Genomic DNA, 16780 nt, shown 5'->3' on the forward strand with positions numbered 1-16780 from the left:
CACAACCAGATTGTTTGAGGAGAGAAAGTTGGCAGTAGCACCACCATCACCCAGCGTGATTTACATGTGTGTGTGTGTGTGTCTGTGTGAGTGTGTGTGTGTGTGTGTCTGTGTGTGTGTCTCTGTGTGTTTTTGTGTGTCTGTGTTTGTGTGTGTCTGTGTTTGTGTGTCTGTGTGTGTGTGTGTGTGTCTGTGTTTGTGTGTGTGTGTGTCTGTGTCCGTGTGTGTCTGTGTCCGTGTGTGTGTGTGTTTGTAATTAGTCAGTCTTCTATTAGTTATCCTTCACACTTCAACAGATTCACCACCGCCCGACGAGGTTGATGGTCCCTCACTAAGGTCGACGACACGAGACTCGGGATCAATACGAGTAACAGAAGGTTGGCGGCGACCAGAGGGCGTCTTCCTCCTCGCACAAGTCATACCCAAGGGCACCAGCCGACCTTCAACTACAGACCATCACTTATCCACACTCACGGTAAACATATTCTTCTCACCTGTTCCCCAAATTTAGATTATCAGCAACAGGTGTTAATGAGGGGGATACCTGTGTGTATAATAGGGTCCACTTACCTGAGAGACCCACAGAGGAGACGATATTAGCGCTGGTGCCAGGAAACACAAGAGCAGGGTCATACCACTCCTGCAGCAGCTCTCCCGACATCTCCAGCACCTGTAGGGGGAGGTATGAGTCAGTCCAGCACCATTACGGAAGACCTTAAACTGGTAAATAGATTTTAAGTGTTACCTTCAGGGGCGTCACGAAAGTGAGAGTAACACTGAGGAATGTTTGAGTCAATCTTGAGGTGAAATAGATGAAGAATCGGAGTAATTAGTTGGACGAATTATAGGTTTAGTTAGTTTACATTAATCTTGCTCTAGTTCCGTGACTTGGTCCGGGTATCTCCTTGCATGTCATACAGCTGTTCGGAGGTTGCGGGTCGCACTCTACACCCCCCACAGCACAGCGTTGAGGGCTAAGCAATGCTACTCTCTCAGGTCGCTCAGGAGAGAAACTTCATCACCACAACACCCACAAAACACATATTATAGCTGCCTCTCGACCTCCACTTCATTATCTCAACCCTGGACAAGAAGTTTCCCGCTCATTTATTCAAGCAAACGTCTCGTCGCGGGAGATGGGTAGGTTGTTGTTCTGGTTCGTGGAGGAGGATTTTACCCCAGTTTTTTCCCTACTCCTCCTCCGCCATAGACCCTCAGAGAGGCTTATCTGGTGTCTGTCGTGTTTTATCTTATTTTTGGGGGGGGTAATTTAATCCTATGGGAGTTGCATAGTGTTAATTTCTCCCACACTCCATTGGTGTTGTTTTGAAGATATAATCAGCATGAATGGGTCCCTCTAGTAGGTCGAGGAGCCTTGTCTACCTATTTTTAACTTGTCTCTTTTCGGGTATAATTAAGAGTTATTGTCACTATCTTGGCATAATCGTCGTTGTTGTAATTGATCTTCAGTGTTTCGGTGAGAGAAGCGTCCACTGTCTCTCACTGGGTATCCTTAGTGAGGGAGGAGTGCACAGAGGGTCTCATGGTAGGTAAACTGTAAGGGAACTGATATACCCAACTCTACCTCCAGCCACACCCAGGTAATTACTCAGCCATATCAGTACATTAACTGATTAAACTTCACCCACAGCTACAGTAACTTCCACAAGGTGATAAGCCATCCCCCCCCCCCTAAAAGGTGCTGTCTTAACCTAGCTACTGATTCTTTGTCCCTTCTCTTCATCACACCTACACGTTACTTACTTGTCTTCATCACACCTACACGTTACTTACCTGTCTTCATCACACCTTCACGTCACTTACCTGTCTTCATCACACCTACACGTTACTTACCTGTCTTCATCACACCTACACGTTACTTACCTGTCTTCATCACACCTTCACGTCACTTACTTGTCTTTATCACACCTTCACGTCACTTACTTGTCTTCATCACACCTACACGTTACTTACCTGTCTTCATCACACCTTCACGTCACTTACCTGTCTTCATCACACCTCCACGTCACTTACTTGTCTTCATCACACCTACACGTTACTTACCTGTCTTCATCACACCTACACGTTACTTACCTGTCTTCATCACACCTTCACGTCACTTACTTGTCTTCGTCATACCTACACGTCACTTACCTGTCGGGTCTCGTCGACAATGAGGGTGTGCATCACCATGGAGACGTTGATCTTTGTCGCACCTGAAAAATGACACACCTTGTGATGACTTGTGATGACTTGTGGCATTTTAAGGTCACCTGTGTGACTAGTGGCACTGATAGATTCACCTTTTAAAGAAGAATTACGGCACTTTTAGGTCACCTTTTTAAAGAATTGTGGCACTATTAGATCACCATTTAAAAGAATTATGGCACTATTAAATCACCATTTTAAAGAATTATGGCACTATTAGCTCACCATTTTAAAGAACTATGGCACAACAGCAATATGAAGGGATGAAAGAGAGGTAAGTAGAGAAGGGGGATGGAAAGGGAAGGGGACACTCACCTTGCCGTAAGCGAGGCCTGAAGGAGCCATCGTATTGGTCAAGACTCAGGATCTCCGCCAGGCGCACCACGATCCCTTCTACAGCCACTCCCCTGTAAGTAAGACGTCCTGATTACCGTCTTAAGGGTTTCGATGTTAGGTTAAGGGCTCTGATGTTAGGTTAAGGGCTCTGATGTTAGATTAAGGGCTCTGGTGCTAGGTTAAGGGCCCTGGTGTTAGGTTAAGAAAACATAAATACAATGCTACATGATGGTGAGTATTCCAGGTCACATAAACGAACGTACTTCAGCTTCTCTCGTCTTTGTGATCTTAATACGACATTTATACGACTTTAGTACGACCATGGAACACTGTGTCACTAAGATGTAGGGTCGTGGAAGGTCGTGGTTGTCGTAGGGAGATAAGCTGCCAAGTCTCAAGTGTCTTAAACTATTGGGTCTAACGTGTTATCTGTGACGGCACTTACTAGGCTGCCTCTGCTGCTGGTGGTGGTGGTGGTGGTGTGGTAAATGGTGGTGGTAGTAGTAGTGGTGGTGGTGATGTTAGTAATGGTGGTGGTGATAGTGGTAATGGTGGTAGTAATGGTGGTGGTAGTGGTGGTGATAGTGGTGGTGGTAGTGATGGTGATGGCGGTAGTGGTGGTGATAGTGGTGATGGCGGTAGTGGTGGTGATAGTGGTCGTGGTAGTGGTGGTGATAGTGGTCATGGTGGTGGTGGTGAGAGTGGTCGTGGTGGTGGTTGTAATGGTGGTGATATTGATGGTGATGGCGGTAGTGGTGGTGGTAGTGGTGGTGGTAGTGATTGTGATGGCGGTAGTGGTGGTGGTAGTAATGGTGGTGGTAGTGGTGGTGATGGTGGTAGTGGTGGTGGTAGTGATGGTGATGGCGGTAGTGGTGGTGATAGTGGTCGTGGTAGTGGTGGTGGTAGTGATGGTGATGGCGGTAGTGGTGGTGATAGTAGTAGTGGTAGTGGTGGTGATAGTGGTCGTGGTAGTGGTGGTGATGACGGTAGTGGTGGTGATAGTGGTCGTGGTAGTGGTAGTGATGGCGGTAGTGGTGGTGATAGTGGTAGTGGTCGTGGTAGTGGTGGTGGTGTTAATGGTAGTAGTGATGGTGGTAATAGAGGTGATAACCCTACCTTCAACATGTCCATTTAACTCTCAAAACAAAAACAAACGTTTATTAAATTACAAAGGAACGTTAATTACACTTCCATTTCACCTTACTATGCATTACGTCACGTCTTTAAGATTACCTAATTAACTCCTAAGACGTTTAATTAACAAGAAAATAATGGTGTATGCAACCCCGTAATTTTTGTATTTTCACTTATAGGTTAGGTCAGGTCAGGTCAGATAAAGATAAGATTTTCATTAGATTAGGTTAGGTTAGCGTTCATTCCAGATTACGTATTAAAGAGCAATAAAATAATAATAACTAAGGCTCCAAAACTCTGTCAGAATATAGAAGAAAAACTTTGCCTTCCTCTGCCAGTAAGTAAACAATCATTATCGTCCTCTTTACCCTTTTGTTTCTGTGTTCAGGGAAGTTATCTTTTTTCCCAAGTATAGATCAAACGGAGGAAGTACCGAGGAGGACCTTGAGTAGTCATGTAGTGGCAGTCAGGTCACCCTCGAGCCTACTAGCACTAAAGTTGTATTTTGTTTAGAAATATACTTGAAAGTTCTATCAGTTAGGTCATTCTGATCTCCCAAGAGGTCCAGTGAGGGTCATCCACCAAGGGTCTAATGTTAATACTGGAGGAGCTTGGAGTACCTGGGGAATACCTGTCCAATTATCAGCCTTGAGTCAATTATGGGAGCCTACCTGAATAATAATATACATCGTAGAAACAGAAAAGGAATGGAGTTACCAATAAGAATATGTTTATGAATGGGAATTAGCAAGTGGAGGAGGAAGACGAAGAGGAAAGGAGGAGAGGTGGAAAAGAAGAATGAGAGACGTGGAGGCAGTAACAGATGACCCCCCAGAAGTACCACTCTCTTATGGTTCCCTCCTATTGCTGCCCTTCAACACCTCTCCAGCAGCAGTTCTGGTGAATGTCGCTCCTGTTAGTGAGGGACTCGGTCAGTATACGCGTGCTCCTGAAGGTGTAATTCTTGTGCGTATGTTCACAAGAGGACGAGACGAGGTGCAGGAAGCGGCGGGGAGGGGTGGGGAGAGGGGAGGAGGTACTATACTTCAAACTTCACTTGAGATAGACGTTATGTTTACTCTTTACACTTCCGTGCCTTGTTCTCTCTTCCTTTATGTCTCTGACGGTCCTAGAGCCTTTGACAGCACTCCAGTAACTCCCCCTCCCCTCCCTCTCAGACCACTCTCCTCTCTCACACCACCATCCTTCTCCCACACCACGACCCCCCTCCCACACCACGAGCCCCCTCCCACACCATCTCCCCCCTCACACTACCATTTCCTCTCACATTACCATTCCCTCTCACTCCACCATCCCTCTCCCATGCCACGACCCCCCCATCCCCCTCCCACGCCACCTTCCCAGGGCTAGTAGTGGCTAGCCGCTAGAATGATAGTAATGGTAACTGATCAAATGGACCCCAAATCGCCCTTCATTCCTATACAAAATCAATAAATTCCATAACCAATAACAATACAGAAAACATTTAACCAGTAAGTAAATGTCTGTCCCAGGAAGTCCTGTCACTGTGTTAGTTCATACTAGTAAAAAAAATTATTCAGAGTCACCGGAGTCGAAAATCATGGTGGCGAGGTTAGTGTCCCCGTGTGTGTGTGCGTGTGAAGATGGTTCTCCTCCAAACTTAGTTATAGACGACGATAACTGAGGATTTTTACGTCAGAAAAACACCAGGGAGAGTCGCCCTGTCCAAGTGGTCCTATATCAAGTGAAAATAGTGAGAAAAGTGAGTTAGACTATTGTATATGGAGCACTATAGACCCAGTGAGCGAATGTAAACAAAGGGAGTCAGAGTTGGGTATCAAGACCGAACCTAAGATGAAGCAGTTGTGAGGCATTGATTGAACCCAGGTTGGAACTCTACAGGTCTACAGGACAGGTAAGGTTGTCCTTTCACTTCATAGTAATCAGGACTTTAAGCCGAGGCTAGAAATTTACCTTATAGAAGTTTATTTATTATTTTATTACAAAATTTTTGAGAGAATTATTTTAGACGCCATAGTTCAGAAGGTGTTTCATTTCCTGGTCAGTGTGAGAACTCTGGAAGGTGATTCATAAGTGTTGTTGTTGTTTAATGGAAGGACAGATGCCACTAAACTATCGGGTTTGGGGATTTCATTTATGAGGCCTTATAGTTATCGAATCTTTTGTCGGAATTTCAATAAAAAAACGGAAAGGGACGACAAGCTGGCTGAGGTCAGTGGTTTTTACCTGTTGAAATGAGACATAATTCAGTGGTGATTTGTTTTAATTAGTCTACGTTGCATTTCCGGCGTAATTTGTTATTTTTCTCACTTGCCGCCACAAAGTTTGGATTCTGTATCAAGACAAATGTTTCACTGAAAATCCCGAGGATAACAAATCGCTTTTAAGTTGGTGCCGTTATTTTCGTCATTTACCTCAAGAAGTTGGTAATGCCGCGGCCTCTGCTGGAACACCTCAGGTAATTGATTTGTTCCTCTTGTTTGGTGAAGGTTAAGGAGTAGGTCGCTCTTTCTTGCTATTCTTTTAAAAGATCCTTTCTAATAATAGTCTCTCAGTACATGTGGCAGCAGCATCTCCCCATCTAGTGTTGTGCGAACGAAAGATTTTACCAGATGAGCAGTGAGGGAAGCAAGAGTTAGCGAGCTAAGGTGTAACTTGTAAACAAACAGCATCAGGGGGAAGGTGTGAGGTGTTTTCTTCTAGCCGAGTGTTCTGCTTCTCCTCTGCTCACATATGGAAGGTAAATCCGGCGGGAAAAGAAGGAACAAACTGAGCTGTGAGCTACTGAATATAAAGCGTGAAATATCCATACTATAAATAGAAGATCATTTGGTGACATTCAGGTCGGTTGGTTGGTGTTATGGCCGCCACGCTTCCTGTGGGTGTAATCATTATATAAATATTTTTAGGCCAACATTCGATGTGTTCCTTATTCTCTCAGCGGGAGGATGTTGTAAAAAGTTTAAAGTTGTCCTTCGCGTCTGTAATGGTTGTCTATTTTCTTCGGAATTTTCACTCAATAATGTCAGTCTGGTGGAGGAATAAGTATAAAACGATTTTAACTTTGTCTTTAGAAGCGGCTAGTAGGCCTTAGCTCCCTCAGCCTTCCTTTTTTTTTTTTTTTACAGGGAATAGCCCACCCGGGCACAGGTCACTAGCCCACATCGGGGCCTGGGGGCTAAAATACTGTATAATCATAATAATATTTTAAAAAGTCTTAATAAATTTTATAAAAAATTGCAAAATTAAAAATATAATTAAATTACAATAATAATAAAGATCAAGAGTGAGAAACGATATACATTATGTATGTTGTGTTGTCAACGTGAGAGAAACAATTGAGACCCGGCAATTGTGTGTAAATGAGGCAGAAAGTCAGATCAGCAACCTGGGACTTGGTCACAATTTTTGTGATGCCATATGGCAGCAACACATTATGCTTCCAATATCTTCCCAGGCGGTAGTGCCTCCCTGTTTGGTAGCTGCCTACTACCTACCTCACATTCACCCATAATCACGTATAATTCCTCCCTAGCGCCCCCTAACACCGCCCCTCTATACCAGCCTCCTCTCTGGTACACGCTCCTAATGGCTTCCTTGCTAGGCAGCTTTGTTCAGTCTCTGTGTATATTTTAGGCCTGTGGAATAAAGACCTGGGTTTAATATAGGGAGGGAAAAGAGCTAAGGCGCCTCCATCATGTCACATATTGGAGGCAGGCGTGAGGAGGGTGTGAGGTAATACATTTTTATTTCTCCACACTCTCCTGGTGGGCGAGTTTGACGCAAATCTGCCACACATGTCTGTCCAGTCTTCCTCCTCCATACGCGTCAAGGAAGTCCCTCATTATTTTTTTTTTAATCTCTCTTTGATGTTTTGTATCTGTCTCATTAGTCGTGTGTTTGTCATGCCATGGGTGTCTATCCTCGCACATCTGTTTAACGCTTCCTTACTAACCTAACCTAACGTATCATTCACATCTCCTCTTCTTATATATCACGTAAAGAAATAACTAACCACTAATCCTCAACTTCAGTACTATGAGTAAGAAAGTAAAATTGTAAACAGGCAGCTCCTCGTAACTGTCCCTCTTACGATAACCTGATGTGTGTCGTAGGAAAGGGGAGGATAAAATGAACTGAGAATCGGGAGTATAATTTTCATACTAATAGCATGTGAAGAGGCTTAACATATTCTGAGTCTGGCTGAAGGTGATGACTCGTGTGAGATTGGCAGACAAAAATAAAAGTGTAAAGGAAAAGAAAACAAGAGACGTTACTGAGGGTTTGGAAGCAGGAGGAAGACGTAAAAATGTAAAGGAAAAGAATGAAGGAACAAAAGGGATGGAGGTGGGAGGAAAGGCTAAAAGATAAAGGAACGAGAAGAAGAAAAATAAAAGAGAAGGACGTGTGGATAGGCGGTGTGAGATAGAATTAAAAGAAGGAGAGGAGGAGGAGGAGAAGGAAGAGGAAGATACGAGAGAAGAAGACCCTCTCCCCCCCCCCTTCCTTCCATCCTACATAATGTGACAAAAGAGAAGGCAATGTAAGCCCCTCTCAGCGCAGCCTTCCACCACACCCTTCTTCCAACGCCTCCCCCACCACATCCTCTAACAAACACCACACCCTCCGCCACACCCTCCACCACACCCTCCACCACACCCTCCACCACACCCTCCCACTGCAACCTTACCCTCACCCACCCCCTACATCCTTCTGCAGGTGCCATGTTGATGAGACGCTCAAAGGCGGCCTCTTACCTCATCACCTCCAACACCCAAGAGGTAGGGAGGCCAGGAATTAAATTTTGTGTTGCCTCGGTGCTAAATTTTTGTACATTTACATTTTGAGAGGGAAAAAATAAGGACAAGACAGACTCACGTGAGGATTAAACACCATAAGGATACCTGGAGGAAGGTTAGGTTAGGTTAGCTTAGGTTAGGTTAGATTAGGTTAGGTTAGATTAGGTTAATCATCTGGAGAAACAAACTGGGGGGGCTAATCTTCAGGTAATCCAGAAAATCTTAACAGCAGCCCCACCTAACCTAACCTACACACACACACGGTGGGGGGAGTGACAGAGACAGATGTGGGAAAGTCGTTGACACACAAGATAACAACACGACGGATAAAAAAAATGGTGTTTGACTCATTATAAATGAAGACTAAAAGACAACATATTCTCTTCCTTTTCCTCTCCCTTCCTTCCTTTTCTTGTTCCTCCTCCTTCTCCTCTCCACCCCTCCCTCCTCATCTCCCTCATCATCGCCCTTTCCTTCTCCCGATTCTCCTCCTTCTTCCTACTCTTCCTCCTCCTTCTTCCTTCTCCTCCTCCTCCTTCTTCCTTCTCCTCCTCCTCCTCTTCCTGTGAGACACCGCCATGCCCCCACAGCGGCTGCAGGAGTGATCATTCATAAACTCTAATCAACTCTCTCTCTCTCTCTCTCTCTCTCTCTCTCTCTCTGACATTGGGTTGACACTTCATTAAATTGTGAATATTAGGAATACTGAATTATGCTGTTGTTGCCTGACATGGTCCCCGTGTTAATGTAGTCCCCGTGTTCATGTCGTCCCCGTGTTAATGTAGTCCCCGTGTTCATGTCGTCCCCGTGTTCATGTGGTCCCCCATGTCGTCGTGTGGTGTTGGTTCGTCTTCTGGTGAAAAGGAGAAAGAAAGAGATAGAGAGAGAGATAAAGAAAGAAAGAAAGTGGGAGAAACAGAGAGCGTGGCACACACTGGACCTCGCACAGGGAGATCACAAGAGACCTACAAGATTATACTGTATCAAGTTCTCTGCCAACTACTGCGCGCTACCCTACAGCTTCTAATCACTCTCTCTCTCTCTCTCTCTCTCTCTCTCTCAACACCAGCTCTCCCTCACACCCTTCCTTCTCTCTCTCTCCCTCCCATTTTCCCCACCGTTCCCTAGCAATACTCAAAGAAGAGGAGTGGGTTGACCAGAGGAGGAAAGTATGCCTGAGTGACGAAGGAAACTCGGAATAAGATCTAAATTTTCCTATTGAGTGTTATTGGTTAGGTTAGGTTACGTTAGGTTCAGATCCAGGAAACAGGGACTCCAAAACAAGGGACAGTGTACCCCTGGTCAGAGAGGTTGATATACTGCACAAGCTGGCCCACACTGATGCTCGTCACGCCTCACTTGATAGAATTAATACTGACCGCAAGGCAACAGACCCAACCACTCTAGACTGTTGGTTTGTGGTGAGGCGTTGAGGCGGACGTGACTGTCAGTGACTGGTGGTGATGAAAACCTCCTCCAGCCCTAGTCTAGAGCAGTTAATTACGTGTATGTGTGTGTGTGTGTGTGGTTAGGTTACGATGGTTAATCTTAAAAAGTAAAATTATCCTGGAGGGGTTAATGTTCACGTGATCCTATTGGTTAAACCCCTACTGTTCCCTCGGGTCGTATTCCATTTTTTTTTACCCTTTAATGTTTACCACAACCCCAACATTACTGGAACATTCACGCCAGATTGAGAGAGACGTGTGCGCTCGTCCCAGTTCCTCTTTAAAACTAAAACAAATATGAAATAAACAAGAAAAAAATTATATATATATCAGTATTTGTATCAGAAAATATTTGTTCGACATTTAATAAATTAATTAAAACATTCCCACGATCATATGAAACTGAAGTGTTGATATATTTTTTTAAAAGATCAATCTGCTAGGAGTCGGAGTGTAAACGAACAATTTTCCCGCCATTGCTCATCAAAAATGTAGTTTCCATTGTGGTAATTCTGTCACGGTTTTATCAGGGCTTTACACTAGAAGCATCTTATATGTACGGTAAACATTGTGTGAAAAGATGAAACTAATTAGTGTATTTGTGAGAAGAAAGTATGAAGTAGGTCACTGTACAAGACTATCCCCCATGGCTTAATTACTCCCCTTTCTTAATATTATCTCTTTTTGTCTAATTAACTTCACGTTAATTAGACAGATATTCATAAAGCCTCCAAGTAAACACTGTTAAATGTATAAAACGTAGATGAAGAATGTATAAGAAGGCTTCACAGTGTTGCTTCCTGAAAATAATGAAAAAAATAAATTAAACACGTGAAAAATATACCTTTAAGTCAAAAGTTTACTTCTTAACGTAAATCACAGGTGCCAGGTGTGTTAGTTCACCTGTTAATAATGACTCGGTACACTCAACAACTGCCTAAGGTCTCATGCTCACGTAAGATGGATTTTAAAGGCGATATTGTAAGTAATTTCTGCCTCAGGGTAATTTGTTTACCTCCCGCCGTATAGCAAATCAGGGGAGCCAGGTGAGGTGAGGTGATCTTGAGGGCCGAGAACTTTGAGTCTCTTCTACGTTAGTGGCTCAGGTGGCAGGTAAGAAAGGATCACCTGAAGATTGACCACCCTAACCTATTTCACCTTTAGATTAATCACCCTAAACCTAACCTAAGCCAACTTTAATGTTAAAATAAGGACTCATGGAAGCTCGTCCTCAGTGTGAACTCAAGAAGGAGTGAAGGCAGGGTGTTGAAACTTCAGTCGGGACGGAGCTCCTCATAAAGCTTGGAAGGATACCATGAGAGACAATATAGTTAAGAACAGCGATTTGGTAACCAATTTTTTTCTTGGAGTGTGTGTGTGTGTGGGGGGGAGGGGGAGAGAGAGGGGGAGGATGGGGAGGATGTAGAGAGAGATAGGCAAGTATACTCAATGCATGACAGATGACCAGTAGTGAAAGATTGGTGGCAAGTGGTGGTGCGTGACAGATGGTCAATTACAGTTGTGTGTCACTACCTGCCTTAGCTATTATCCCCCCTCACACACACACACACACACACACACACATGTTTCGAATGGGTTTTGCTTCCAGTCTAACTTCTCCAATTGGCATTTGTTTGGGAAACTGGGACGAGACTGTTGACCCTATATTATCCAAGCAACGAACTTTAGTGTCGTCTCCCCGCCCTCCCCACAACATCTGGTCAACCCCACCATCTTCTCTTTACTCTTCCTTTAGTACTCTCCCCCATCCCCTGACTACCCCTACCACCTCCTCCTCTCCTCTTCCACCTTCTTCTTCCTCCTCCACCCCCTCCTAACCCTACCATCGCCTCCTCTCGCCGCCTCCTCCTGTTTCGCTGTCTCCTCCTCCTCCTCTCTACTACCCTACCACCACCTCCTCTTCCTACCTCCATGCCTTCGTCTTCCTCCTCCTCCAGGGAAAAATGAATCAGCCACCTTGTTAGCCTCGTCTCGCGTTTCATGCCACCCCCTCCTGCCCCAGCACTGGTCGCTAAAGCATCCTAGAGCCATCTACCGACCCATCTGTGTGCTCTGTCTAATATTCCTCGTGTTGGTGAGCTTCGGCGTCTTCCTTCATTCACCTCTTAACCTTTGACGATAGAAAAGCACAGAAGAAAAAAAAAGTAGAAGATAAGTAAGGGTCAGGGAGAACAATGATCAGTGCCGCCATAACACGACACAACACTACCGGGTTAATGTTGTGATTCACATACAGTAATAAAAGGGAGTTGATTTTCGACTTGTTTAATTTAAAAAACCCCACTAATATACATCACAATAGAAAGTTTGAATGTAGGACAGTAGAAAATAACAGACTAATTAATAAATTTAAGTTGGGTGTGTATAAACGTGTGTTTGCATCACTGTAGCCATAAGAATGCCAGGTACGGAGTGGGTGATGGTGGGTCTTCAATTCATGATCTTCAGAGTAAGTGATGGCAATCCTTTGTAGCTCTTCAGTGGGTGATGGCTGGTCTTTCTCTTTATGGATCTTTGAAATCAGTGATAAGCTGGTCTCTTATGGTCTTCAGAGTAGGTGATGGCTGGTCTTTCTTGTGGTCTTCAGAGTAGGTGATGGCTAGATCTTTCTTGTGGTCTTAAGTGAGTGATGGCTGGTCTTTCTTGTGGTCTTCAGAATGGAGTAATGGCTGGTCTTTCTTGTGGTCTTCAGAGTAGGTGATGGCTGGTCTTTCTTGTGGTCTTCAAGAGTAGGTGATGGCTGGTCTTTCTTGTGGTCTTCAGAGTAGGTGATGGCTGATCTTTCTTGTGGTCCTCGAAAATACACACACATCCTGGAGTCTGTATATATATGAATTTAAGTAGATCCAATAATTAGGGTCTTTAAACACACACACATCCACTTTCCACACACACACACACAAGCTGAAAAAAAAAAAAAAATAATCGCACATTTTTTTAATCTTTCCCCCCCACTACCTCCTTCCCTCCCACTAGCTCCTTCCCTCCCTACCCCTTCCCTCCCTACTACCTCCTTCCCTCTCACTACCCCCTTCCCTCCCCTACCCTTCCCTCCCTACCCCTTCCTCCCTACCTCCTTCCCACTCACTACCTCCTTCCCTCTCACTACCCCTTCCCTCCTGCCTCCTTCCCTCTCACTACCCCTTCCCTCTCTACCGCCTTCCCTCCACTATCTCCTCCACTAGCTCCCCTCCCTACCCCTTCCCTCCACTACCCCTTCCCTCCCACTACCTCCTTCCCTCCCCTACCTCCTTCCCTCCCACCCCCACCCCGTTCCCTCCCCTACCCCCCCTCTCCCTACCTCCTTCCCTCCCCACACCCCTTCCTCCCTACCCCTTCCTCTCACTACCCCCTTCCCTCTCCCTACCTCCTTCCCTCCCCTATCATCCCACTACCCCATTCCCTCTCTTCCTCTCCTCCTTCCACACTCCTACCCTGCCTTCCTCCCCTACCCCCTTCCCTCCACTATCTTCCCTCCCCACTACCTCCCTTCCCTCTCCTACCCCTTCCCTCCCCACCCCTTCCCTGCCCTTCCCTCCCACTACCCCTTCCCTCCCCTACCCACACTTCCTCCTTCCCTTCCCTCTCACTACACCCCTCTCCTACCACCCCTTCCTCTCACTACCCCTTCCCTCTCACTACCCCTTCCCTCTCTCCACACCCCCCATTTCCCTCCACACTACCCCTTCCCTCTACCCTCCTTCCCTCCACTACCCCCTTCCTCTGCCCTCCTTCCCTCCCTGCCCCCCCTTCCCTCCCTACCCCCTTCCTCCACTTTTCCCCCTTCCCTCCTCCTACCCCTTCCTCTCCTACCCCTTTCCTTTCACTACCCCTTCCCTCTCACTACCTCCCTTCCCCTCCCTACCCCCTTCCCTCACTACACTCATCCCTCCCCTACCCCCTTCCCTCCCACTACCCCTTCCCCTCTCCTACCCCCTTCCCTCTCCACTACCCCTTCCCTCTCACTACCCCTTTCCCTCTCACTACCCCCTTCCTCTCACTACCTCCTTCCCTCCCCTACCCCTTCCCTCTCACTACCTCCTTCCTCCCACTACCCCTTCCTCCCCTACCCCCTTCCCTCCCTACCCCTTCCCTCCCTACCCTTTCCCCTCCCTACCCCTTCCCTCTTCTACCTTCCCTCCCCTACCCTCTTCCCTCCCCTACCCCCTTCCTCCCACTACCCCCTTCCCTCCCTACCTCCTTCCATCCCACTACCTCTTCCCTCCCCACTACCCCCTTCCTCCCCTCCCCCTTCCCTCCCCTACCCTCTTCCCTCCCTACCCCTTCCCCTCCCTACCCCCCCTTCCCTCCCTACCTCCTTCATCTCACTACCCTCTTCCCTCCCCTACCCCCTTCCCTCCCTACCCCTTCCCTCACCACCCCCTTCCCTCCCCTACCCCCTTCCCTCCCACTACCTTCCCTGCCCCTTCCTCCACTACCCCCTTCCTCCCACTACCCCTTCCCTCCCCTGCCCCTCCACAAGACAAACAATGATAATACACTGATTGGCTACAAGGACACTGTCATCTGCGTCAGTATAAGCTGCCTGGGTGACGATGCCATCAGGGGAGTGCAGCAGGCGGGCGAGAACACAAGGACGAGACTGTGTGGAAGTCGAGACGAACGTGACGCTCCTTGTTCTGCCTTGTTAGGGACCCGAAAAACGTTGACCTGTTTCTTATTGTAATTGCTAAGGGACTGGTGGAGGTGGTGGCCAAGTTAGAGAGGTTTTGTGGAGGTTGTGGCCAAGTTAGAGGTCTTGTGGAGGTTGTGGCCAACTTAAAGAGGTTTTGTAGAGGTTGTGGCCAAGTTAGAGGTCTTGTGGAGGTTGTGGCCAAGTTAGAAGGATTTTGTGGGGAATCTGAAGAAAGGGTCCAAGTTAAAGAGGTCTTGAGGAAGGACTAGAGGAATTGTTCAAGTTAAGGAGGTCCTGTGCAGACCCTGGAGGATGTGGCCACTTTTATTTTATCAAGTAAATAAATTGATGACATTTGTTGTGTTGTAAGAGATATGAGGAATGCGGCCACGTTATTAAGTACTCTGTTTGTATTACATTGTGGTAGATGTGAAGGATGCGAGGATGTTTCTGTCGTCTTCATTGTGGTAGATGTGAAGGATGCGAGGATGTTTCTGTCGTCTTCATTGTGGTAGATGTGAAGGATGAGAGGATGTTTCTGCCGTCCTCATTGTGGTAGATGTGAAGGATGCGAGGATGTTTCTGTCATCCTCATTGTGGTAGATGTGAAGGATGAGAGGATGTTTCTGCCGTCCTCAGTAGGATATAAAGAAGCTAGTCATCCTTGTCATGTGTGTAGGATGAATGTGGAGGATATGCCCATTGTTACATTGTCGTGAGGATGAATTAAACGTGATATTACAGTCTTTAGCGAAGGATGTGGTTACGTTAATAACCATCTTAGCAGTGGTTAGTATGAGTCAGGGTATATTTTATGACTGACAGAGACTGGTATTTATTCTCCTTCCTCTACGCTTGAATTTGTACCGTCACGCTACAAAATTCTGCTTGGTTTATCGAAAATAGTTCGCGTTTATTATATTTTGTAAATTCAGATGAGAAAAGAAGCTGTAATTGTTGTCCTCCATAACCAAATACTTACTCAACTAAAGCACTAAAGACAGGTACAGTTACTTTGGTCACTGCCAGACTAACTAGTGCTGGGTCATGTTCTGCCATCAACACTGACTTGGAGTTACTGACTGTACATCTGTTACATGACTCCCCTTAGATGTATTCAGGTGCTGTTGTAACTGTGTCCTTCAGCTCAAAGTCTTATAATTAGTGTGTGGTAATAGAGCATAATACTATAATCATCAGATATTGTAATATTAAAAAGGGACAGCTACACAGGGCACACAGTCGCCTTCAGAAACCTACTGCAGCGCCTTCAGAGAGACCAAAGCGTCAGTCTTCAACCCTCTCAGTAGTCGAGGTCAGAGGCACCATGGTCTATGACGGACACAATCATGCCAGTGACTGTGTAATGCCTCAGTACTTCGTTTACAGACACAATAACACAACAAAAGTATTACATTCACAAACTCTTGACATAAACCACACCGAGAAATAATTTGTTTCCCGAATATACGACAAAACCTTTAAAGTCCGATAGTTCCTCACACACACACGATAGGAAATCATTATCCACACGATATTTATAAGTATCGTGTCACAAGGATGAATTCTAATACATGTCTCTTATCCCAAGTATCAATCCTCGAGGCATTCTTCACTTCCAAGAATTTGTGAGTCCTCATTTAATTTCCTCGTTGGTCAGAAACTCCAGCAAAAACAGTATAATCTTTCACTTTGCCTTAAATTATCGTAGGGGTCGTGTCGTGTGCCGGGCGGAGAGCCACTGACTCGCCACTTATGCAGGACCGGAGGCGACAATACCACGTTTAATGCACACAGCGGGTGACACAGCGGGTTCCTGAATCAACTGCAGCACACTCGAGAAATTGAGTCGTAGAAGTTAACTGAATGATAGATGCGGACTGTTAATTAGCTTGGCTTGTTAGGTGGTGATGATATCAGTTTACTTTAACTGATGCGGTCTCGTGATCAGGGAGGTCACGTGATCAGGGAGGTCACGTGATCAAACAGGTCACGTTTTCAGATGGATAATTTGATAATAAAAACAATTTGTGTTTATATCTGATGTATAATCGCCATGACAGCCCCTCGGCCCCGTGTATATAAAGTCCAGTGTCTGAAACGTAGTACCGGTATGGTTATCTTTGTATTTATACTTGATACTGATCAAGGACGGACATAGGCTATGAGCTCCTCTTATAATTGTTTGGTCGTGT

At 45.8% G+C, this 16780-nt stretch overlaps 1 protein-coding gene across 2 annotated transcripts in view; it reads right to left on the bottom strand.

Annotated features, from left to right (window-relative positions):
* Positions 1-16780, bottom strand: part of LOC121868318 (gamma-aminobutyric acid receptor subunit alpha-2-like) — a 33749-nt gene that overhangs the window by 15817 nt on the left and 1152 nt on the right. For both annotated transcript variants that reach the window (XM_042368795.1, XM_042368796.1), the window contains exons 2-4: positions 2524-2615; positions 2155-2216; positions 571-670 (exon numbers count right to left, since the gene is read on the bottom strand). In XM_042368795.1, coding sequence (XP_042224729.1) covers positions 571-670; positions 2155-2216; positions 2524-2615 — 254 coding nt within the window. The remainder of the gene's footprint in view (positions 1-570; positions 671-2154; positions 2217-2523; positions 2616-16780) is intronic.

The sequence above is a fragment of the Homarus americanus genome, unplaced genomic scaffold, assembly GCF_018991925.1.
Source record: "Homarus americanus isolate GMGI-L3 unplaced genomic scaffold, GMGI_Hamer_2.0 scaffold19318, whole genome shotgun sequence".
Classification (NCBI taxonomy): Eukaryota; Metazoa; Arthropoda; class Malacostraca; order Decapoda; family Nephropidae; genus Homarus; species Homarus americanus.